The sequence below is a fragment of the Poecile atricapillus genome, chromosome 4 (genome assembly GCF_030490865.1).
Source record: "Poecile atricapillus isolate bPoeAtr1 chromosome 4, bPoeAtr1.hap1, whole genome shotgun sequence".
NCBI lineage: Eukaryota > Metazoa > Chordata > Aves > Passeriformes > Paridae > Poecile > Poecile atricapillus.
Genome location: NC_081252.1, coordinates 70,635,403 through 70,660,247, shown reverse-complemented (window position 1 = coordinate 70,660,247; position 24,845 = coordinate 70,635,403). Strand labels below are relative to the sequence as shown.

At 40.3% G+C, this 24,845-nt stretch overlaps 1 protein-coding gene across 1 annotated transcript in view; it reads left to right on the top strand.

Annotated features, from left to right (window-relative positions):
- POLR1A (RNA polymerase I subunit A) overlaps window positions 1-23,787 on the top strand; it is a 29,342-nt gene extending 5,555 nt beyond the window's left edge. The window contains exons 8-34 of the mRNA XM_058838553.1: window positions 226-328; window positions 789-948; window positions 1,899-2,072; window positions 2,240-2,362; window positions 3,111-3,338; window positions 4,355-4,609; window positions 4,948-5,139; window positions 5,615-5,758; window positions 6,201-6,384; window positions 7,666-7,748; window positions 7,861-8,019; window positions 8,350-8,448; window positions 9,330-9,482; window positions 9,675-9,757; window positions 10,511-10,676; window positions 11,152-11,373; window positions 12,428-12,636; window positions 13,260-13,427; window positions 14,037-14,172; window positions 14,901-15,058; window positions 15,557-15,671; window positions 16,266-16,382; window positions 17,136-17,417; window positions 17,988-18,188; window positions 18,944-19,061; window positions 20,244-20,408; window positions 22,851-23,787. Coding sequence (XP_058694536.1) covers window positions 226-328; window positions 789-948; window positions 1,899-2,072; window positions 2,240-2,362; window positions 3,111-3,338; window positions 4,355-4,609; window positions 4,948-5,139; window positions 5,615-5,758; window positions 6,201-6,384; window positions 7,666-7,748; window positions 7,861-8,019; window positions 8,350-8,448; window positions 9,330-9,482; window positions 9,675-9,757; window positions 10,511-10,676; window positions 11,152-11,373; window positions 12,428-12,636; window positions 13,260-13,427; window positions 14,037-14,172; window positions 14,901-15,058; window positions 15,557-15,671; window positions 16,266-16,382; window positions 17,136-17,417; window positions 17,988-18,188; window positions 18,944-19,061; window positions 20,244-20,408; window positions 22,851-22,951 — 4,298 coding nt within the window. The 3' untranslated portion in view covers window positions 22,952-23,787. The remainder of the gene's footprint in view (window positions 1-225; window positions 329-788; window positions 949-1,898; window positions 2,073-2,239; window positions 2,363-3,110; window positions 3,339-4,354; window positions 4,610-4,947; window positions 5,140-5,614; window positions 5,759-6,200; window positions 6,385-7,665; window positions 7,749-7,860; window positions 8,020-8,349; window positions 8,449-9,329; window positions 9,483-9,674; window positions 9,758-10,510; window positions 10,677-11,151; window positions 11,374-12,427; window positions 12,637-13,259; window positions 13,428-14,036; window positions 14,173-14,900; window positions 15,059-15,556; window positions 15,672-16,265; window positions 16,383-17,135; window positions 17,418-17,987; window positions 18,189-18,943; window positions 19,062-20,243; window positions 20,409-22,850) is intronic.
- Window positions 23,788-24,845: the final 1,058 nt, after the last annotated feature.

Here is a 24,845-nt window from a genome sequence, read left to right as displayed (position 1 = left end):
ATAATCTTTATTTCTGTCCACAGTTGTTTCTGAAATACCACGTATGTGACAGAAAAAAGAATGGCATTTCTTTCTAAACTGTGTCTGAATGTTTTTATTTTAAGCAAGCTCAATAGTGTTAATTTAGCAGATTATTTTGACTTGGTTGATCAAGTGCATCTGGGGGTTTGGATTCCCAAACAATAGCAATGAGAATGAGTTTGTATTTCTTTTGTATCTTTTTAGGTTTCTTTCTGCGTTATCTCTTCCCTGGGATGGATCCCAATCAGAGTTCAGGATTCAGTCCAGACTTGTTTTTTTTAGATCTTCTTGTGGTTCCACCTTCAAGGTAAAATTTATCCCCCCAAATTTTTTTAGAAATCACAGGGTTTAGTGCATCTAAACTGCATTTGCAGGAATTGGAGATCCAAACTCCTGTAGTACAGACACTGGTCTGCTTTAGTGTCAGTGCAGTGTTTAAATAATAAAAATCACACTAGTAATTGATGATCAGTTCTATTGTAACTTCAATTGTGTTCGTTAGAAGACTGAAATACTAATTATGGAAAAAATATGTTTTAGTATTTTAAATGATTATAGAATATTATAACTGCACAGTACTGATAGAATTTCTTGTTAAGGATCATTCCTCTTTTATGACTGTCCCAATAGAATATATGAATTTTTAAATGCCCACTGTTAGTTTGGATTATTTTCCATGCACTGAAGATTTAGCTTAGAATGTTTGAGATTTATCATGCTGCTTTTGAGTGGCTTCAATCTCCTGAAGTGATTTTGATTTGCTGTAGGTATCGTCCTGTAAATCGCGTTGGAGATCGCCTGTTCACAAATGGGCAGACTGTGAACTTGCAGGCTGTGATAAAAGATGCCCAACTGATACGGAAGCTCTTGGTTTTCATGGCCAAAGAACAGTGTCAGCCAATAAAAATTACAGAAGAAATTCAAACAGTAAGAGTTGCTGGTTCTCTTATTCTTTGCTTTTTTGGATGTGTGGGTTGAGTTCAGGAGAGCTCCTGTTTGAACTGTTCCTGTAACAGTTGTTGCCTGAGCTGTTGGAATATCTGCTGGTGGAGATGTTCTATACCTTGTTTGGTTTTTTCCCTCAGCTTTTTTTACCTGTCCAAAGGGAAAAAACCATTTTGCTCAGATTCTCTCAGCCAGGGATTTTTGGTATTACATTACTGTATGTGAGACATAATGGGCTTCTGTTTCTGGAGAATGAAATATGTACAGCACAGTCACAATAAAACTTTGCCAGCATCTCCTCACATGAATGAGGGGGAAAAGCCACTTCAGCTTCTAAGCCTAATGGAGCCAATTGTGACTGTGTTTTATTTTTTGACAGTTGATGCCTAAGTAGGACCCAAAAGTTCACAAATAATAAAATTAGTAACAGTACTTGTCTACTTCTGACAGTTCACATAATTGTATAGTGTAAATAATAATGTATGTCAGCTTGCCTCATTCCATATTTGTTCATCAGTTGTGTCATTGAGGGTCTTTGACATTGGACTCAGTTTCAGGGGAACTTGCTTTACATTTCCAGTGTAAAACATTTTGGAAACATTGTTAGTTACTCAGAATGTAGCCACTAGATGGAGATCTATTCTTAAAACATTTGACAGGAGATCAATGAGTGTTGGACGTGACTGCTTTAGTGGCTCTTAGACTGAAAACAAAGTGATGTAAGTCATAAAAACTCTTGAATTTACGTTATTTTTATCTAAGAATAGGATTTTCTAGTTACAGTGACTCCTAACATGGACTGACTACCAGTGCAAAATAATGGTGAATGTTTCTTTTGCTATATTTAATACTGTAATTAGTACTACAACTTCAGCATAGTAAGTAGAAGATAATTTTTGTTATGTCCAAGTTTCTAATTTCTGTTTCTGTAGGCGATAGGAGGGGATAGTGAACCTCTGGACCGTTCTGTGCTGACAACGATTCCAGGACAGAGCATTGCTGATAAGCTGTACAATACTTGGATACGTCTCCAGAGCCATGTCAACATTGTGTTTGATAGTGACATGGACAAGCTGATAACAGAAAAATACCCTGGGATTCGTCAGGTGGGTAGCAGGTGGAGTCTTAATTAAAAAAGAGAAGCTGATGGAGTTAGGAAAAAAGTGAACTATTTGTGGTTAGTACATAGGCATTTTCATGACACTCATCATTGCAAGAATCCATCTGGTTCTCCATAATTACAGGTTTTAATTGTTACCTTCTGTTTTCAAAGCTGTTGGAGAAGAAGGAAGGGCTGTTCCGCAAGCACATGATGGGGAAGCGCGTGGATTTTGCTGCTCGATCTGTCATTTGCCCTGACATGTACATTGGGACCAACGAGATTGGCATCCCCATGGTGAGGATAAATAAGGAACTGTGTCTTTCTGGTGCAGCTCAGGACTGAACTGTGCTGCTGACACTTTGGTAGCAGTTTAAAATCTAGATGCTTTCCTGCCCAGTGTTAATAAGGAAGGAGCACTGAAGAGCAGGAAATTCTTACTGTTACAAAGCAAGAACACCACATCTGAGAAAGAGGATTCCAAAAAAAAAAAGCTGTACTCGCTTCAGGGGATTAGGAATTGGTGCAGACTTTAAAAGTAGATCCTGTTTCTTCTGTGGTCTTTGTACAAGGTATTTTTGTGGTATTGCAGCCTTAAGAGAAGGTCATGATACTGTCACAAACTTCGTTCATCCTGAAGGATTTTTAACTTCATAGAGATGACACCAAGCCTGAATTTGAGTTTTTTGTTATGCAATCTTTGCAGAAAATAGTGAACATGGTGATAACAGGCTTTTTCTCTGTATTTGTTGGCTTATTTGCAAAATCTAAACCCATGATTGCTTACTTTAATTGCTAATTGATTCTTGTACCGCAGTACAAAATTTTAAAGGGGACATTGTTTCTCTTCTTAGGGTAGAGGATTTTAAAACAGAAACGTATGTATTTGGCAGGTATACTGAGAAGGAGATGCATTCAAGAGCTTAAATTAATTTATGTTTGCATTGTTTAAATTATCTTTGACATTGTTTTATCAGTGGCTTTTACAGTTCAAAGCCAAAACTGAACAACATGTTTTTTCTCTCCTCTTTTCCCCACCATCTAGGTATTTGCCACCAAACTGACTTATCCTCAGCCAGTCACTCCCTGGAATGTCAAAGAGCTGAGGCAGGCTGTCATCAATGGCCCCAAGGTGCACCCTGGGGCCTCCATGGTCATTAACGAGGACGGGTCTCGCACGGTGCTGAGCGCCACCAGCCTGACCCAGCGCGAGGCCATCGCCAAGCAGCTCCTCACCCCCTCCTCAGGGGCACCCCAGACAGGGCTGAAGATTGTGAGTATTGGCAGAGCCCTCTTCCACCTCTGGTTGGGGGTGTAGGAAGAAAAATGTGGCACTTTTTCAAATTCTAAACCCCATTTTTCCACACTGGACTTCACTTTCTCCTAATATGCATGTATGCATATTAGTATGTATGCATATGTGTGCATGTATGCAATGTATGTGGCATTCATCATGCCAAGGGGCAGAGTATTCTTAGTGGTGGCCTTGGCAGTGCTGGCTTAGCAGTTGGGCTGCATGACCTTAGAGGTCTTTTCCAACCTAATTGATTCTGTGTCAGTTGTTTCTCCTCTGTGCTACATCTTAATCAACCTCTGAAACTTCTTAACTGTATCTTCATCCCTTGCAAGAGTTGAAAACATACTATTTAGTTACTAGGGCAAAAGTTTTGATGGTTAATAGTTTTTTCACATTGTTATGTATTACTTTGTCTCTCATAAAGGCTTAGCAGAGATTTGAAATTTAAGTCTGAGTATTTCTGTCAGTTCTTTCAGAACCTGACACAGAGTTAAACTTAATAGTATTTAGATTGTACAAACAACATCAACACTCCTGTTGATAATCATTTAAGTGATTATTTGGATGCTACTGTCAGAAAAGTTAAAATGAGACTGTTCTGAGAGACTCTGTTCTAGATAAGGATATATTGTATTTTACTCAAAGATGAAATTAAGAGATTCCTGGCCTCTGCTTCAGCCACTGGGTCATATTACTACCTTAGTCTAGAGGGTCCAGGGCTGGTGTATTGTGGGAGGTATCAGTTCAGCCCAGTGGGCTTTGGATGAAGAATTGATTGATTGATCACTGTGGTTTGGGGGGAGTTAATGGGGAATAATTGTTTGGTGGCAATCAGAGGGCATTCAGGGAAAAGCAGTCTTGATTCTCTGAATTTTGCACAGAACACGAATACCAGAAAGAAGATGTTTTGGATGTGTGTGTATTTAAAGATAAATTAGTCCTTTCTGAGGCACAGCCATGCCTTGTAGGCAGCAACCCAATCTGTCTGGCAGGTGTGTCGGCATATTAAGAACGGGGATGTGCTGTTGCTGAACCGCCAGCCCACGCTTCACAGACCTTCCATCCAAGCTCACCGGGCCCGGATCCTGCCTGGGGAGAAGGTGCTGAGGCTTCACTACGCCAACTGCAAGGCTTACAACGCTGACTTCGATGGGGATGAAATGAACGCCCATTTCCCACAGAGCGAGCTGGGCAGAGCAGAAGCCTACACCTTAGCCTTCACTGATGAGCAGTACCTGGTGCCAAAGGCAAGCAAAACTGCCAGAGAAATCTATTTCTAGATACAATCACTTTTGTCTGTTTTGTCTAATGATAATGAGAATTTTTTAAAAATCTGTTTACTTACTTCTGAGGTTTATTTCTGCATTCTTTCTCCACTTGGGGTTCTGCTCCTCTAAACACATCCAAACAGTCTTGTTCCTTTGAGAGTCAGTGTCCAGAGGAGATTCAGTAGAGAGTTGTGCTGTAATGATGACTTCTTTACAAATTACTTAAGTGCTTTTATCCAGGGAAATAATTTTGGGAGCTGGAGGCACACGACTTATTAACCACCACCCCCACCACCTTTTTGTTGTTACCTCTTTAGGATGGGAAGCCACTTCCTGGCCTGATCCAGGATCACATGATTTCTGGAGTCAGCATGACAATCCGGGGCTGCTTTTTCACCAGAGAGCAGTACATGGAGCTTGTGTACCGAGGGCTGACAGACAAAAAAGGAAGAATTAAAGTATTTCCTCCTGCCATTATGAAGCCACAGCGATTATGGACAGGAAAACAGGTAGTATATCATTTACTGGGTTAAAGAATGCTGGTGGTCTCAAAATGAGCAGAATGCTAGTGCTAAAACTAGCATTTACTCTTAGCTGCTAGAGTAGAGTGTTTGTAAGGCCAGATCCCATCAGCATCCTGTGGGTTTTGGTGTGTGTTTCTGAGCTGTAAAACCCAGCAGACAGCTTTTTTTTTTTTTTTTTTTTTTTTTTTTTTTTTTTTAAATTTTCATATCTCTAATTATTGCTAAAACCTCTGCTGTTTTATATTTCTGAATAATGATGTGTCTTAGCTCACTGATCCTTCAGAGGGTAGAGTAGCAGGAGGATATTCCTGCCTTATCAGATTTCCAAGCTTTCAGAACTTTGCTGTCTGTGGAAAGAATGCTTGCAGGATGTTGCTTTTCTCAATTCATGCCAGATTTTTTTATGTTGATGAGCAATTATACAAAAAAAATAATTCCTGCCACTCATCCTCCTTTATAGGTTGTTTCCACTTTGTTAATAAACATCATTCCAGACAATTGTGCTCCACTGAATTTGACTGGGAAAGCAAAAATTGGTGGGAGAGCCTGGGTAAAGGGACCTGCAAAAGGATGTCTGAATCTTGATTCAATGTGTGAATCTCAGGTATGTGACAATTTTGGGGGTTGGGCTGGGCTGTGTTGTATTAAAATTGTGTGTACAGTAAAGGAAGGGGAGAGGAACAAGGCAGATAACAAGGTTAGGAGCAGATATTTGACATCAGTTACTGCCAGAAGTGGGTGATTGAAGGATAGGCCTGGGAGTCAGGAAGATTCTCTGTAGCCCTGACTTAGGTAAATTCCACCTGTTTTTGTTAGGCCATGTGTCTTCATTGTCAGACTTTATAGGTGGAAAAATGCAGGGGGTTTTAGAAGTTTCATTTCTGCTATAAATTCTGGAAGTACAGATAATCTGACCACATTTAACCATTCACCAAATGGAAGCTTTTTAAACTTTAAACCAATTTTCACATAGATTACACAGAAAAACCTGTAGAGGCCATAGTAAGGTTAAAATTGCTGATTCAAAGCTGTGTTTTATTTTTCAGGTTATTATCAGAGATGGGGAATTACTGTGTGGAGTCTTGGACAAAGCTCACTTTGGCAGCTCTGCCTATGGGCTTGTCCACTGCTGTTATGAGATCTATGGGGGTGAAGTCAGTGGGAAAGTGCTGACGTGTCTGGGGCGCCTCTTCACCGCTTACCTGCAGCTGTACAGGGGATTTACCATGGGTGAGTACCTGCAGCACTGCAGCACCTCCTGAGGTATAAACCAGACATGGCTGGGCATAATACATGCTATTTCTGTTAATGAAATTCTTCAAGACTGCTCTTGGGTGGGATAGCTGCCTGCTTGCCTTCTTTTGATCTTGTTTTTTTTTGTTGGTGCATAGCTGGCCTTCTAAGCATAAAGAGAAGGTACAGTCTTGAGTATGTCCAACAGTTTCTCTTTTCTGTCCTGCCTAGTCAAAGTGTACACAGTTAATATGTCCTGTGTTGAAATTTTGTTTAGATCAAAACCTTGTGTTTTGTTTCTCTGAAAATTAATTATTGCTTAGAAAGCAGAGCAACTGACAAAGCAAGATGAAAGAACTTTAAGGGCTTGGTGATCAAGTCTTGTGCATTACATTTTACTGTAAAACTTATGGTAAATGAGTTTGAAAAGCTTTCATTACAGGTTTTAAAATCATACAAGAGTTATGGAGACACAGTCAAGTGTTAGCAGTAGTGAGGGACCAACAGACTGCTGTGAGCCAGGGGAGAGGGAATGGTATTTTTTGGAGTGAGGAAGGTGACTGATTAGCTGTAGGACACAGGACTCCTGAGAGCCAGGATGCAAAAACTAGTTAGGAAAAGATAACAAGCCTGAGACCACTAGGCAGTTAAAACATCAGAAGAGAAGTGAGGCTGGAGCAGGAATTTGGGATTTGGTGTTTTGACACAGCCATTTTAGTGACCATTTTAGTGTCTGTGGCAGGACTCCTTACAAATAGCTCACAGGAGTTCAGCTTGCAGTGTTTAATCTGTTCCCTGGTCCTTCACATCAAATGTCTTTAATTTATCTTCTTAGAAAAAGCTAAGAAATGCCAGATTGTGAGAAGTTCAGCTAATAGGAATTTTGGTTTGGATGGAAGAAAAAATCCAGTTTGATGTGGCTGGTCCATAAAGCATTAGTTTGTGCAAGTGCACCAATTAAGATTTTTTGAGACTTTTGAAGTTAAGACTTCTTAATTAGGGAGCTGATTTTCTGATTTTGCACTCTTACTGCTTAGTTGATGTTGTTATTTTTTTTTTTAATGGCTTACAACTTCTCCATCCAAAAGCTACTCTTTTTTTTTTTTTTTTTTTTTTTTTTCTTGTCTAACTGCAGACTGTGAGTCTAACCATCATGGTAACTTTAATTGTGATTTTCTAACCTAGCTCTTCACTCAAAATCCCTGATACCAAATGTGGTTCCTTCCTTGACTCTTTTTTTAGTTTAGACCATTGTGTTCTGTCTCCCCTCTTTAACAGGGATTGAAGATATTTTGGTTAAACCCGAAGCAGACCGCAAAAGAAAAAAAATCATTGAAAGGTCAAGACAGAGTGGTATTGAAGTAAGTCTGTTTTGCAGATTTATTTTTCCTTCCATAATGCAAAATTTTGGAAATACTGCCTTGTTCAGTCATGCCTGCTTAACTCCTAAAATTTCGTATATTTTACTTTCAGGCTGTCAGAGCTGCTCTTAATTTGCCAGAAGCAGCATCGTGTGAGGAGGTCCAAGGGAAGTGGCAGGATGCCCATCTCTGCAAAGACCAGAGGGATTTCAACATGGTTGATATGAAATTCAAGGAGGAAGTAAACAGTTACAACAATGAAGTCAACAAGGTTGGCATTGAGGCATCTGTGCATACTAATCTTGTTTAACTTTTTTATTAAGTTAATTGACGTGGGTGAGCAGTGCCTGACTCTTCTGGAGGCTGAAGCTTTCCTTCTGTCCCCAGCATGAGGCTCCACATGCTGCCTCTTTTCCTCAGCCTTGTCCTCCCTGAGTGAGAAGATGGTTTAATATTCAAGATACTTTTGAAATTATAAATAGGAATGTTTGTGATTACTCATTGTTTAACTTTGTTAAAGCCTTCCACAGGAATTTCTTGGGTTTATTATTTGATTAATAATGTTTGGTTTTGTTCCCTTCTCTCCCCCACAACTCTGTAGGTTTGCATGCCCCTTGGTCTCCACAGGAGCTTTCCAGAGAACAATTTGCAGTTGATGGTACAGTCAGGAGCCAAAGGATCCACTGTGAACACAATGCAGGTAATGACAGCCAGAATATGCTTAGCAGCTACATGTGCTGATGTGATGTGTGCAAGACTATAAACTGTTGGGAAGCTCTTGTGGGGATATCTGATGCCAGAGCAACGTTTTCATTCGGGACTTTGGCATGGAAAAATATTAGAAGAATGTAACAAAGACCTCAGTGGGTGATGGAAGAGAGTCAGTGTTTATTATAACCTATTTTTGAATTGCTCCTCAGTACATCAGGATTTACTGAATAGCAGACCTGCTTTTGAGAAAGAATGCTGCAGTTTACACAAACAAACCTTCTGTAGGAGAAATAACTTCTCCTGGCCTCTGTTGAAGACTGACCCTCTTCTTTAACTTCTGATTAAGAACAACATAATCTTTGGTTTTGGTAGAAGTGGCAAGGACACATTTTCATTTTAACATTTGCAACACAGACACTAAGCAAGGGAGACTCTATAAAAATGTCATCAAAAATGCAGAGAATGACCACAGCTCAAGAGAGAGAGCATTTTGGGTTGAGGTTTTTGTTCTGTTTTTAGTGCACTGCTGAGAAGTGGTGAAGGTAATGCAGGGACCTAAAAAATATTTACAGTATTTTTAGTTTCACATCTCTGTGTTAAAATAAGCATACAGAATGAGATTTTGAGGTAATGTTGAGGATGAGTCAGGATACTGGAATAACTTAAAAAAAACAGGTGAGATCTCCATGTCTTTTCTGCCCCTCAGGAGCTAGAACATTTAATGAACAAATCCACATTGAGTTAGCTACAGAGCATTTACTGAACATCTGACTTTTTTTTACTGCATTTTTCAAGAAAAATTACTAAGCTTATGTGAATGAAAAGTTGGATGGAAGAGTGATGTTTCCTTTCCTTCCTGTCCACATTTAGATTTCTTGTTTGCTGGGCCAGATTGAGCTGGAAGGCCGAAGACCCCCACTGATGGCATCTGGCAAATCCTTGCCATGTTTCCAGCCTTATGATTTTTCCCCTAGCTCAGGAGGATTTGTGACTGGCAGATTTCTCACTGGGATCAGACCTTCTGTAAGTTTAAGGCTGCTTGTGTTGATACTAAAGTTTATTTAAGTCTTGGTACTTTAATAGAGACTATCTGCACTTACAGATAAATAGACTTTGCTCACCCTGGTTTCATAGGAAGCTTTTGAGGAAGAACATAAATTGACAGCTTTGATGCACTTATTAGCAGAATGCTGATGGTATTGTGCTTGTGTTTAGGAATTCTTCTTTCACTGCATGGCTGGCAGGGAAGGTCTTGTGGATACAGCTGTCAAAACCAGCCGTTCTGGGTACCTGCAAAGGTAAGAGGCCTGGTTTAGAATTGGAGCCTTTAAAAGGTCCTTTTGTTGGTTGATTTTTCTCTTTTTTTTCCTGAGAGAGTTCTGTAGACAGTAAGTGCCTGTATTGCTTAGATTAACTTCACTGTATTTGATTTTTACAAAATAATCTGAATGCTGAATGTTTGTTCTAAGTACAATTTTCTAGAGATCTAGATCAGCTGGAACATTATAATTTCAAACTTACCTCTGGCACATAACAGCAGCAGCTTTTCCTTTTGCAGAAATCTTTTTTTCTGGTATAAATGTATTTAAGTGTACAAGTTCCAGGCAACTCTGGTTTTTCTTGGCCACATTGTGTGGCTCTTGTCTTTAGTCAAGCAACAATTCCAGTATATACAGAAGAAAATGGAACTTTTTTAATTGTTTCAGAGGGTAGTGATGAGTGCTAAAGGAGGGATGCCCCTTTCTTTCAGTTAAAGTGTGACAGCAGAAATGGACAGTAATTTACCATTTCATTTTAAATCAGATCAGTCCAAGGAAGCTGGAGGGGAGCAACTGAAAGCTTTGCAAATTAAGCATTTCACATGAGTGTTGGGTCTATAGGATTTTGGCTTCCAGAATTCCTGATCAGCCCTTAAGCACACTTAAGATGCTGATGAAAACAGTGTTTTTTGTGTTAGAGTTGTATCATTCTTGTTGCTTTGTAGCCTCTTAACAGCATTTTTCTTCCCTCTTTTTTTTTATTTTCCCACCCATTTTTTCCCTCTGAAATAGGTGTATCATAAAACATTTGGAAGGACTGGTAGTTCAGTATGACCTGACTGTGCGAGACAGTGATGGCAGCGTGGTGCAGTTTCTGTACGGTGAAGATGGGCTTGACATTCCTAAAACTCAGTTCTTACAACCTGAGCAGTTTCCTTTCATTGCAGAAAACTACGAGGTAGAACACCTAAATCTTAAGGATTTATGAGGGGTGAAGGGGAGACTGAAACACATGGTCAACATCTGGCCTATCTGTCAGTGATTGTTTGTCTCAATTACTTTCAGAGTAACATACAGTTTTATTTGCCATTGTATTTAAAGCATGGAAGCAATCTGAAGTCTGCAGCATGATTTAAGCAGTCTCAATTTCAGCAGAGCACTGTCTGTTCTAACTCTGCACTTCAATTCAACAAAAACTTCACTTTTCAATCTGTCAAGTTTGATTAACTTCCTTTTACCAGTATCACCACTGCTTATTATAGAGTGGTGATAATAACATAAAGTTATAAGGAGCTCTGTCTCAGTTGGGTTGAAAACCAAATTTGAAAATTGTTTTACAGCAGTGACAGCAGATGACCTTTTCAATTTGCTTTGCCTTTTCTGGGACAGTGAGGACTGAGAGAAGAATAATCACACAGTTGACTTTCTTACAGGTAATCCAGAAAACAAACCATCTGGATGAAGCTTTAGCAAGGATGGAGTGTCACCAAGCTAACCAGCAGTTCAAAGCCATCAAAAAGTGGCGAGCCAGACATCAAAACTCTGTGCAAAGAAAAGGAGGCTTTCTGTTGTTTTCCCAAAAGAAATTGGCAAGTTTGAAAGCACAGCTTCCAGGAGGTGAAATAAAGAATGGAAGAGATCCTGCTACGTTACAGGTAACACAGAAGCAGTTGAAGTGACCAAACCCTTCAAAAGAAGTTACAGAATTCAGTATCTTTTTTTTGATTGCTCTGTGTATCCCAAACTGTGTTTCACAGTCTAACTAAACAAGTTGCCTTTTAAAGGAATCATGTCAGCTATGTGGGTGACAAGCTGAGATCTATTAAAATCTGTGGGTCCTAGTGCTAGGGAAGGGGCTAAAAACTGAGATAAATGTGTTGTTAGAAAACAGGTCATGTCTGTGAATGGTTTGGAGGGGTTGTTTCTGTTTATTGGTGGGTTATTTGGTTTTTTTCATGTACACAAAGTGAATCTCCCTTGCATGGACAGCTGTCTGCTAGCTGGATGAGAGTCTGTTTGATACCAGAAATTAGAGGGCTGAGCCAGCCCTGTCTAGTTTTTTCAAAAATCACTCTTGCTTAAGTCTCTTGTCCATCACTGTCTCTATGACATGGTTTCTAATGAAGATGGTGTGTATGGACACAAAATGCAGACAGGTCCTGCTTCACTGCCTTGCTGTCACAAGGAATTTATCCTGGTGGAACTTGGGCAGTTAGCTTGAAACTCCAGGTTGTAGGTGTTGAGAGATGACTCTGTGAGCTTGTCTGCAAAAGCTGTTTTTCCTAATCAGAGGTTCATTTATTGAGCTATGCTGAATTTGTGTTGCTCTTGACACTTTTTGATAATAAGCTCCTTTTTCATTTCAGCTTTGGACAGGTGAGGTGAGAGTCAGCTACAAGCAAAGGTTTAAGTGTATTGAGTGTTCACTCCCAGTTAAAATCATTCTTTGAGGCCGTATTTCACTGATTTCTGGAGTAGTTACTATGGATACATAACTTAGGGGATTTTTAAGCATGTAAAGAATCTTGAAATATTAAATGTTAAATATCAGGGAAAGGAGAACACTGTGTTTGTAGCTGAGCTGTTTGCTGTGTTGTGTACACCCTTACATTCTGCACAGGTTATGTTTTCCTTCCTCACTGCTGCTTGATTGCTTGTGCTCTTACTGTGGATAAACCAGCCAGCTTAAAAACCTCCTTTTATTTTCAGTTGTTGAAGATGTGGTATGAGCTTGATGAAAAGAAACGAAGGAAGTATCTGAAGAAGACAAATAAGTGTCCTGACCCCAGCCTTGGGGTTTGGCGTCCAGATACTTATTTTGCATCTGTTTCAGAAACATTTGAAAATGGAGTTGAAGGCTATATCAATAAATGGCAATCTGAGAGCAGTTACATGCACCCAGCACTTTCTTCTGATAGGTAAAAATCTCTGAATGTCTTCTTCTTTGCACTGAGACAAAACCCAAAATACCTTTTTGGAGTGAGTTTGCTAAAACTTGGAAAGTCTTTACCAAGCCTTTGTGAAACTAAGCAGTGGATTTCAGAATGGTTCTTGAAAGCCAAATGTGCTTAGTGTGCAATGGAGAGGCTCTGGTTATCTGTTCCTTCCAAACCTGATTTTTCCATACTGCTGAGGGCTTTAGCAAAGCCTCTCTGGAATAACAACAGTGTATTGCTGTCCCCATACATATAAAATAATACTTTAAAGTAATCTTGAAAAACAAAGTATGCCCTTGATGCACCTTGGAGTTAGCAAGGCAGTTAGAAAGTGCAAGTGGGAGTAAATGGACTCTCTTTTGACATTCTGGGAATTGGCACAGAAATAAAATACAGTTTGGCCAAGGCCCCTGTTCTGTGTTAATGGGCTGTGTTTGTCAGAGCAGATGGGGATAGACAATTTTACAGTTTCTGGAGTGTATTTATCTGTAAGCTACCAGAAGAAATTGTCTCAAAGGTGTAACTATTGAACTGAGCAATGATTGATTATTTTCTGAGTTTTTTGTTAGGTATGTTAAGCTAAATCTCTCATTTCCTCTCTCCAGATTAAAGGATCTGTTGTATTTAAAGTGGCAGCGTTCTCTTTGTGACCCAGGAGAAGCTGTGGGGCTTCTTGCTGCTCAGAGTATTGGGGAACCTTCAACACAGATGACTCTGAACACCTTTCACTTTGCTGGCAGAGGTGAAATGAATGTCACATTGGGTATTCCAAGGTGAGAAAGCTTTGTCCTCAGTGGGCCCTTTATTTTAGGCACTTAAGGAATTGTGAGGGTGAACAGTCCTTCAATGTACTTGTAAATTTTGCCTGTTCAGAACTATTTTAATGTTTTTCAATTTTCCAGTTATTTTGGTTCATTTTCCAGATACTAAACATCTGTGAAGGCCCCCTACTCTAATCTGATATACAGCAGGTCATCAGTTTATTTGGAATAATGTGATTCCTGACCTGGCCTCATAGGGGAATTTGGGATGCCTTAAGTGGAAGGGGATTGTGTTCTTTCAGAGAAGCAGGGGAGGGGAAGAACATACAAGGAAGCATCCATCATGCATCCATAGGAAACAGACCTCATTAGTCCTTCTGTTCTTGGAACAATTTATTCTCTTCTAATAACTGGGGGAATATTCCAGTTGAGGCAGTGAGGCTGCTGTTGTGGTGTGCCTGGTGGGGAATCAGAGCAGAGAAAAGGAGCAGTGCAGTGTAACCACAGCTCTTGGTGCACATGGATTTGGTGGAACTGCCAGTTGCTGTATTCTGCCTAATGAAATTACCTAGATAATCATGATTTAATGGCTTAATTTGAATGATTATTCTTTGTTTAAAGGTTGCGGGAAATACTGATGGTGGCCAGCTCAAACATTAAAACACCAATGATGAGTGTTCCTGTGCTCAACACCAAGAAAGCTCTCAAGAAGATGAAACACCTTAAGAAACAGCTCACAAGAGTGTGCTTAGCTGAGGTGAGCCTCTTTTTCAGTGCATCCTTTGAGAGTCAGCAAAACAGACTCTCCGAGCTCATCAGTGTTTGCTGTGCCATAATCTTTGCCTTTTTCTCAAGCACGTTTTCGTCAGTCTGTAGAACTGGAGGGATTCTGTTTTGTCTTTGAGAAAGCTAATCTGGCTGTGATTGACACAGAGCTCAGGTAGAGACCTTTCTATCCATCCCCCACCCCTTCCTAATCTCACACAAATGTCTGTGCTTAATAAAAGCAAAGCATGTGTCTCTGTGGAGGTTGAATACACTGTGATGTGTAGCTCTGTGTTCCCTCTCTTCCTAAGAGTACACCTCTGTGCTTTCCTGCTGCCCTCCCCTCTCCTGTTCTACTCTTGTGAGTTCAAAGCAGCAAAGATCAGGTTAAGACTCATCTGTGTGCTGGGATGCCATCCTGCTCCATGAGCATGGTCAGTAAAATGAAGCTGTAGTCCCCTTGAGAAGGGTAATCTCTTGTGAAGGAGTTGGGTAGGAGGTGAGGGTGTTCTTCCAGTATTGTCTGAGTTAATTGTTGGGAAGACTAAGTCAAAAAGTGCAGGAAGGTACAGTCCTTTTGCCCAGGAGCAAAGCCTCCAGAAAAGTTTGCCAGTTAGCCTTGTGTAATTCTGGTCTCCTGTGGAAAGCACTGGAACTGCAGGAAATAAATGAAATGTCTTCATCAAAGGAGTAACATTCCTGTTTGGAAATGTTTTGTAGGTCTTGCAGAGAGTGGACATCGAGGAATCCCTGCATGTGAAAAACAATCTGAACAAGCATCGCCTCTACAAAATCAAATTCCAATTCTTGCCCCATGAATATTACCGAGAGGAGAAGTGTGTGAGGCCCAGGCAGATCTTGCACTTCATTGAAACAAGGTGAGTTCGCATTCAGATAGTTTAATATTTGCTCTTCTTTTGCCTTTTTACAGGCTTTGCATGTGGTTGATTACAGCTGGTGTGGCTTTTAGGGCAACAGTTCCAGCAGATGTGCAGAAAATATTTACACAGTTGCTTTTATGTCTTGAATAAAATTGGTAATTGTATTATTCAAGTCCAGGAATGAACCATCTCTTCTGAAGGTCAATTTGATGTGCAGATTTTATATCCAGATGGGTGTATAATTTTATGCTTTGGATGCACAGCTACATATGTGACAGTGACAGAGCTCATACCAACCTTTTGATTCCTAAATGAATGAGAAAGGGCTGAGAAAAATTATTTGCATTATCCTAGAAGTACTTTTACATTCAGCAGGGAATAATATCCTGTTATGAATTGACTGGCTTGTTAGCCAAAATAAATAAATTTTTTGACAACTTCAGATTTTCTGTGGCACTGCTGAGCTTTGACATTCTGAGTTGCTTCTTCTGTCAGGTTCTTTAAAGTTCTTCTGGAAGCAATTAAAAAGAAGACTACAAAAATGGCATCTTTTAATGAAGTCAGCACTCGGAAGACAACTCGGAAGGATTTAGATGATGAACAAGACAAGGTACAAAAAAAGCATCACCTGAAAAACACCTCACTTCCTTTCACTGTTGTTAGGAACCAGAGTTGGAAAAGCGTAGCATGTTTCAGTCTGCACAAAATGTGTGAATACTAAATTACAACTTAAATACTTCATATATAAACTGTCTTTGCATTCTCATAAAATTAACAAGGAAATTAAAGTTTTTGTCTATTAAATCCTGATTTGCTTAAGGCTGTACTCTGAAAATGCCTGTTCATTTTAGCTTCTTTGAGACAAAAGCATATCACTCTGCTTGCTCCCAGATCAGTGTCTTGTTGGAGCAGTGGTTTTCAAAACACTGGGGAAGGTCCTTTGTTCATTGAAATGCTTTTGCATGTTCCTTCTGCCACTCCTCTCCCATCAAGGACTGTCAGAGCAGAGTGACAACTTATCCATCTTGTAGACATTCATCTTGTTAAATGTTGAAGATTTGTGGACATATAGAAATTAATTTGTCTGTAAAGGCAGAACATTGAACAAGAGATTGTTAAATTCCAGATGTTTGGCTGAAGCCTTATGATGCTATTGATATTTCCTAGCAGTCAGCCTGATTATCTGTCTGTTATGAATTTTTAGACACTGAAAAATCTGGAAGCTGTAGCAGAGGAAGAAGAGAACATTGTTGATGCAGAAGTTGATGAAGGGGATGGTGATGCTACAGAAACAAAGCGGAGGAAGAACCAGGAGGAAGAGGTAGTGATTCTACACTACTCAGCACTGCTCAGCACTGCTCAGCATTGCTCTTTAACTCTCTATTTCTTCTGTGTTTGACTTGGGAAGGAAAACTTCCATTGAAACAAAATGCTGAAAAAAACCCAAACCCCACGTGAGAGGAGACAGGAAAGTCTCAGCTGTTTCCTTGTCAGCTGAGTTTTCATTTGGCTCTTTCCTGAAGCTGTGTTTTTCATGCATTTGGGTGGATGTGTCTGGCAATCAGGCTTCCTGTGCTGAAGTTCACCTTAACTTTACCTTTTGCTAGTTTCATACCATTAATTGTTTTCAAAACTTCACTGTGGTTCTTAAAAAATAGTCTCCCTGCATGTTTCTCTGTGTTCAATACTTCATAATTAGATCTTAAAAAATGGAGTGCTGTAATTTCAGCAAGAGGGCGGGGTAGTTGAAAATCCTGAGGGAATCCCATCATCAGAGCTGGATTAGGGGAAGAAATTGGACTTTGTCAGGGAGCAAACTAAATTCTACTACAGTCTCAACATCCTGCAGCATCCTGGACTGTGCTGAGAAATAATGGTATGATTATAAAGAGATAAGACTGAACTGAATCTGTTGTATTATTTTCTTTACAACAAAATTACATTTTCTTTGTGCTGTAGGGGCAAGATCCTTGCAACTCGGCAGTGAAGAACATTCCAGAATTGAACTGTTTGTGGTGTGCTGTGTCTCTCTACAGGTTCTGGCTCAGATAAACACAATGTTACTTCTTTGCAGGTTGATTATGAGAGCGAAGAGGAGAATGAGGAAGAAAACGTTAATGAGAATCCGGAAGATGAAGAGGCCGAATCTGGAAAAGAAGAAGAGACTGATGGTCCTGAAGAGGATCAGAGCAGAGCAGAGGGTGAAGATTCTCAGCATCTTTCCTTTGTGTCTCAGACTAAAAAAGGGAAAGATCGATTGCTTCAGTCAGCAGAGGTGCGAGTGAACGCTGTTGTGGAGAGCCACCCATCCATACAGGATTACACATTTGACACTGAAAATGAGCTTTGGTGTGAGGTAAGGTGGAACATCTCTGGGTGGTTGCACAGTGGACAAAACAAAATTGCTGTTTTGTCTCAGCAATCCCGTATGAACACAGAAAGTGGCACCACAAATGTATTTTTTTATGTCATTTTCAGTAATTTCTCATTTTCAGAACACCTCATGTAACTTTTTCTAAAAACAATTTTTGGACAGGTTTATTGTGTTTTAATCTTTCAGTCTGCTCTATAGCCCTTGATGAATAAAAACGATGGCTGGAGTGTTGAAATAAAATGTAAACATTTTAAAAAACAAATAAAAAGCTCAACAAGCACATACCTGTCCCACTCCAAAAAAAAAAAAGCCTGTGCCAAAAAGCTGTCCTTGTAAGTTCAGAGACCTCAAAAGCAATGTGGATGAACGATCCTGGGATGGGGAGTTCACATTACCATCATTCAGCTCTAATTCCAGTCAGACATTTATGTTCCTTAACACACAATGAGGGTAATTCCATTTGTCTGCTTTTTGCCTGAAAAGAAGCGTGCTGGTTATTGGGCCTGGTGTTCAAGCCTCCTTACACTGTGTTGGGTTTTTTTTCCCCATTAGGTTTCTTTGGCATTGCCACTGACCAAGGTGTACTTCGACCTCTCCTCCCTGCTGGCGTCCCTGGCGCGCAGCACGGTGATCCACGAGGTGAAGGGCATCACGCGCTGCCTGCTGAATGAAAGCACCAGCAAGGAGGGAGAGAAAGAATTCGTTCTCCAGACAGAAGGGATAAACCTCACAGAGCTCTTCAAATACTCTGACGTGTGTAATCTGTTTCTAATCCCAGACTTCAATGATCTTTTGTGTTCTGGGGCAGAGGGTGGATGATGGATGTCATTTCAATTTCTCAGGGGTGTTGTGTGGCCTTTTCAGCTCTTGAACTGTCTTCTTCCTCCTTTTTATCCTCAGATGTGTTCAGAGCTCAGCAGAGCCTTTTCTCAAGGGCAGCTTGCAAATCAGTGTTTGTGCAGCAGCCAGGGCTTAATGACAGATGATTTCACACCATTTTTCTCTCTCATGTGTCTCTAAATGTTACTTGAGGGAGTTCTTCAATCTCAATGAATTGCAGTGCTTGGAGATTAATAGTTCTGTTATCCCATCTAGCCCATAGCTCTCCAAATACAGGATTGTTTTAAGTTGCATCTTCTCTTTTGCTAGAAGTTCTGGCTGGCTGAGACACACTGGGCATTGCATTGTGTTGTTTGGAAGACTTTAACATGTTTTTTTCCAGTGTATTTTGCTAGTTTGCTTTTTGGGATTTCAGTTGATTTTCTCCTGTGGTGAATTCTAACTCCAGTGCTCCTAGTCATGTATTTAATGCTGCTTAGCACAAATCCTCAGAATCATTTTTGTCTGTGTGTGACCCTGAGCTGCTGCCTAGTTGTTCTGTAACTGTTGTTGCTGCTTAAGCTCATGAAAAATGGAGGGAAAAAAATCTATCTTAGTTTAGCTTAAGTTATTTAGAAATACAGAGCAGTTATTGTCCTGACTTGTATCTCTGTTTTTTCTGCTTTCAGATTTTGAACCTGAACAGACTTTATTGCAATGATATCCATGCCATGGCTAAAAATTACGGAATTGAATCAGCCCTGAGGGTGATTATAAAGGAAATAAAAGATGTATTTGCTGTATATGGTAGGATTTCTTTGTATTTTTATAGTCTTTAATACCATTAAGTTAGGGAAATGCAGCCACATGCTTTCAGTTATGGTTTTGCATGATCTTTTCCTTTAAGTGCCTATTTTTAGGTTTCAGGTTTTCATTGTTTTAATGACTTTAGAGTCTTCTGTGAAGACCTTGTTAGTTAATTATTAGGTTTCTTTTAATCAGTAGAAAATAGGTGAGGTTGAATTTATTCCCCCTTCACAGAGTTCTCCCATTCTGGTACATTTTTTGCAAGTTTCAGACCAATTAATTATTAATGCCTGAGGAAGCCAACTGTTGGACTTGTACCATGGCTCTGAGAATAGGATCGATCTTGCCTAACTTTGCCTTTTTAATGGTGGGAATCCAGGCTCCTGGGTTTTTATATCTTTCCTAAAATAGCTGCACTGCATTGCCTGAATGTTCTTCTCTCAGATAGATGATTCAGAGATCCCAGCCTGGGGAGGCTGCATGACTTCATAGGCACTCACTCACTGGAGTGGAGTCTTGCTATGAAATAAACTATTGAAAATAGGGAAGATTAATACAGTGGGAATTTTAGCAAGCAGTTGTACCAAACAGATTTTCCAACTGTCAGCCCAGAATGGTATGACCTTCAAGTTGTTCAAGAACTGTTCAGTAAATGTTGACAGAGCTGTTAATGATCCCCATTACACTGAGTCCACGAGTGTTATTTAGGAATAAGTGCATTTTTTTTTTAGCCTAAACAGGGTTTTCTGTGAATGCCTGATGTCATGCACAGAGGACATCAGAACCTTTCTGATCCTGGGGCCCAGCTAATCCTGGCCACCAGGTGAGGGGCAAGAGCTCTGTCCCAGATGTGTGATCCCCTTCTGTGAAAACAAGGGTGGTGCAGAAGTTTGCTGATTTCATCTAGAGAAACTGCTGCCTTACAACATTCTTAACATTGCAGTTTCCCATTCTTTTCATTTCAATTTGGAGAGATTATCTTTTGTATTAGAGTGAGATCTGCCTCTCTTGGATATTTGAGGGGAGCAGTTAAGCCAGAGACACACTGCCAGAAGAATGTTAATAGAGATGTTCTCCAAGCTTGTTGGATTCATGGCGTTTGTTTTAGACCTGATTGGTTTAAAAAGCCCCACAGATTTAGCCCTTGAATGCTCTGATGATTGTTTTTTCTTGTGTTTTAAGGAATTGTGGTAGACCCTCGACACCTTTCACTTGTGGCAGATTACATGTGTTTTGAAGGAATTTATAAACCACTGAATCGCATTGGAATTCAGTCCAACTCCTCCCCTCTGCAACAGATGACATTTGAAACCAGCTACAAATTCTTGAAGGAAGCAACGATGATGGGTAAATGATTTAGTATAAGATCTTTTGCTGCAGCATTTCACATATGTTTTGTCATAAATTTGCAGTATTTTCAGTAATGCGTAGCAAAAATGCCAGAGGCAGAAATTTTAATTAAGTCCTCGCCTAGGAAAATGTTCCAGATGTTTTCAGTAAAATTCTGTCAGCTTAAATAAAGCCGGCTCCCACATGTTATCTGTGGGGTCTGTGACTACTTTCTTTAAGAATTAGATGGGCATTTTTACAGCAAACCTTAAAGTTGTTAAGATTTGTTATAGCAAAGCTTTATAATGGACCACTAAACCTGCCTTTTTCTGTCACTACTATTTAAATTGTCTTCTCTGCTTTGTTTTTGTGCCTATGTTATAACTTCCATATCTTTTCCAGCCTTGCTATTCAGCATTTTATTTTGAGAACAGACCTGGCTGTTACTGTGATTTAGCACCTTTTCTTTGCTTTTTTTCCCCCTCAAACACAGACAAAGAGTCAGACTTATTTGTCTAATCTTAGGTTTCTGGTGCCATTTGAGATTCCCAAGAGTATCCTGTTCTCTGGCTGCCTCTCTGGAAGGTGTAGAGATCACATGGCTGTGTGGATAATTTAGGACATTTGGAGCAGCACTAGCCATTTAAGGCCTTCAATCAAAAAAAACCTTGTGTTTTAAGTCTGTCATTTGAAATCTTCTATGATCTCAGCATTTAGATACTAATTCCATCTCCCTTTTGCAAATAATCTTGGTTTCTGTCACTTGCCAGTCAGATGCTTGCTTTGCAGGTGCTGCTGTGCTGTGTCCTTCCAGTTCAGATGGGGAGAGCTCTCAACATGATCTCTTCTGTCTTATTCTGCCTTGCACAGTTGTCAGAGATACTTCTATCACTGAATTTGTTTTTTGCTAATGCTGTTTTATACCTCTTCTAGGAAGAAAGATAGGGTTTTAATTAATAGCATTGGTTACGATTGACTTAATTAATCTTAAAATTGTGAAGGAAAAGTGTAAATCCAGGGTGAAATTAAAGAGAAGGGGATGCTTCTCGCTGAGTTTCACCCTCTGGATTTATGTTGTATCACATACTGATTTAGAAATTAAATGAGAGGAGGTTTTTGCCGAGGGAAATGTAATGTATGGATAATATTATGAATAAAGACATTCAGTGCATGCTGACAGAAGGGCAGGGTGGCTTGGCAGGAACTGCACTGATTACAAGCAGAGGGAGTTAATGATTTCACCGTGCTGGAAATCAAAGTCATAATGGGGATTTCAGCAGCCTGGATCTAATTTGCTTTAATGTAACTGATAACTTGACTGTACAGTTCAAGAGACACTGCGAGGGTGCCTGGGGCCAGTGCCCTGAGCAGTAGGAAGGAAAGGAGGAGGTTTGTGAGGACATGCAGAGCTGAGGGGAGCAGAGCTGTCGGAGCACAGGCTGCTCAGCAGGGCTTCTTGTGCAGGGAGCAAACTGCATCAGCAGTGAGATCCCCTGGGCTGTTTGCTCAGAGAATGACTCTTTGTTAACATCACATGAGCAAACAGGGCAGCACGACTGTCCCGTTTAATGTTCCAACAAAGGGGCTTTTTTTTCCAGCTGACACACATTTAGGAGCAGCTATTTGATTATCCAGCTGTGGCTGAGATCAGAGCAGTGAGCACATGCCATACACAGTGCTGTGTGTGCTCCTGCCCCCACTCTCTGCATGATGGAAAGTTGAGTTGAAAAGTTGAAACATTTTGCTCAGTTTTGCTAACCAAACTTAGCAGAAGTTTAACAATTTTAATGATAAACTTTCAGCCTGCTGTAGTTAGGATGAATAAAAAACAGCCTGAATGCTTACAAAAAAAGTGGAATCAAAACAATCCCAGCCAGACACATTATCTGGAGTGCTTCCAAATTTCTGTGACACTATTTCGCTACAGTGAGTAACCACAAAATCAGAGGAATTCATGGAATGTCTCTCCAGTGAAAAGTTTTCTTCCTATCTAGCCAGAAGGATTTAAAATACACATCAAAAGGATTCATGCTAACAAAGAAAAAAGGCAGCAATGACAAGGGAATCTTTATGGTTTTGCTTCACAGGTATTTTTTAAGTGATCTGTTTAGTCACCAGAATGTGTTCACTGGAAAGTCAATTCTGTGTTCTCTTAGATTTCAGACTATTTTGTCTTTCCATGTGGAATCAGGAGATTTTAGTAATGTGTGACCTAATTCTTTGCTTGGACCAAAGATGGGGATGAGACAATAGTTGTAGGAGGGGTAGCAAGAGTTCTGGACTCTTAACTCCCAAAAATCCCAATTCAGTCTGAACAGCAGGTGGCAGAACCCTTCTGAGCTCGGGTGTGCTGAACCAGATGGCTTCTTGCACATAAACCAACATGGTTTCCTTCCAGCACTGACCTTGAAAAAACCTTTGGGAACCTCCTGATCGGATTTTGTTTGAATTCTGTTGCAGGTGCCCACGATGAGCTGCGATCCCCTTCGGCCTGCCTGGTGGTTGGAAAAGTTGTCAAGGGAGGGACTGGCTTGTTTGACCTGAAGCAGCCCCTGACATAGTGTGTTGGTGGTAACTTAAGGATCTGGTTGAAATGAGAACTGTGTGTGCTCTGCAGCTACGCAGTGAGGGCACGTGCTGTGTCTCCAGACATCTCTCCTCTGCCAGTAGATTTCGTTACCTGGATACCCAATGAGCCTTATATATTTAATGAGTATATGAGTTGTCTTTTGATCCAAAGAAACACTTGCTTACTGTTCATCAATGTAAAAAAATGAGGTTATTTGTTTACATAGAAAAGAATAAAAAGCAGGAGGCAGTCTGTTTATGCTGTGTGAGTTTTGTGAGGCAGCATCCCATCAGGATGGGTAGTGTCAGTTGCCGTGTGGTCATGAACATGACAAATTTCCAGTACTGGGAATAGCATTCCAAACTGGCAGGTGTAGCTGGGCACTGCTGTGCTGAACCTCAACCCTGCCTTGGAGCATCTGTGCTTGAGGAGTTTCCTCTTCTTTTGCTGCACTTGGTGCACTGACATGAACTTGTATAAACTTTGGAGGATGCATTTTCCTATTCTCCTGCTTCATTTATTAAGAAGAATGTGTCTGTGACACAGTTGTTAAATTTTTTTCAGCTGAAGAGTGGAATTCAGAGTTTTTACAGTTTCTATAGGTGTTTTCCAATGCTCTTCTAACTTCTTTGGGTAGAACAGATCTCACACAGTGAGAGACTTTTGCTAAAGATTTATTCCTTAAATGCCAACATGAGCTGCTGTAGGAGTGACTACGCAAAAGACTCCTGTAAAAATTACCAAAACAGAGATTGTAAACTATTTTTGCTTAAATATTCTGTATCAAAGAGGATATTTAATAAAAGAAATTGCAAAGAAATATTCTGAATGCCCTATTATGTGGTTGTGTTACCAAGGGGAGTTCATTTTTGACTCTGATGGCTGTTAAAATCACGTGGCCCGGAGCTGTTTGCAACTCCTCAGAAATCAGACTCATTTATATATTCTGTTTTAATCAGGATGCACTGCACACAAGTAGTCAAAGCTCTACTTTTTACATGCCATCTAGGCATGTTTTCTAGCAGATCTCAGTGCCTGATTATTCTCACTGGTAGCTCTGCACCGGTGGGAGTGCCAGAGCAGAGGAGGGCCACTACCAGTGGGGCTGCACTGAAAGGGATCAGATCAGATAGTGGGACATGTTGATTTAGGATTGTGAAATATCCTCTGTAGAGTCTCTTGATTGTCTCTGTTCTGCCTCAGCCCCTTAGAACCGTGTCACATGTCCTGCCAATTGCACTGAAGCTTAACAAATGCGTTAACTCAGCAGGTGTCCAGTTTCACTTTGCAAATCTCTGTAAAAGATTTCCTTTGTGTCTTTCTCCAGTCTTAGCACCTGCTTTGTAGTTGTCAAAAACGTCATTTCAGCAAAGAATCGTGAGAGACTCAGTTGGGTACGGTTTAGCAAACAAATGGGAAAGCACCAACATTGTATAAAATGGCTTTTACTTCCAGGTTAGATCTGTACTGGTGCAGACTGTTGTTGAGGGATCCCCAAGACGTGTTCACAGTCCTGCAGTGAAGAGCATCTATGCTACATTTCCCATCTCACAGTACAGTGCTTTTTGAGGAAGTGTGAGCTCCCTGCCCCCAAACGCTGTGGAAAAGGGCTACAGTATTGCACCAGACAAATGAGAGTCGTTTTTGGTATAAAAGACCCCAAAGAGCAGCAGACATGCCTTTGTAGAGAGGAGATCATGGCTGAAAGGCCAGAAGAAGGGAACCATCCCTTCTCTTAGCTGTCTGCTGCACTTCAGGGTGTCAGGATACTCCAATGCTGTGAAAACACGGGAAGAATGAGAGGAGAAAAAGTAACTTCCAAATTATCTCCCTTTCTTTATGTCCATTAATAATAGTGATCAATCTGTCTGGAAAACTAAAGGGTA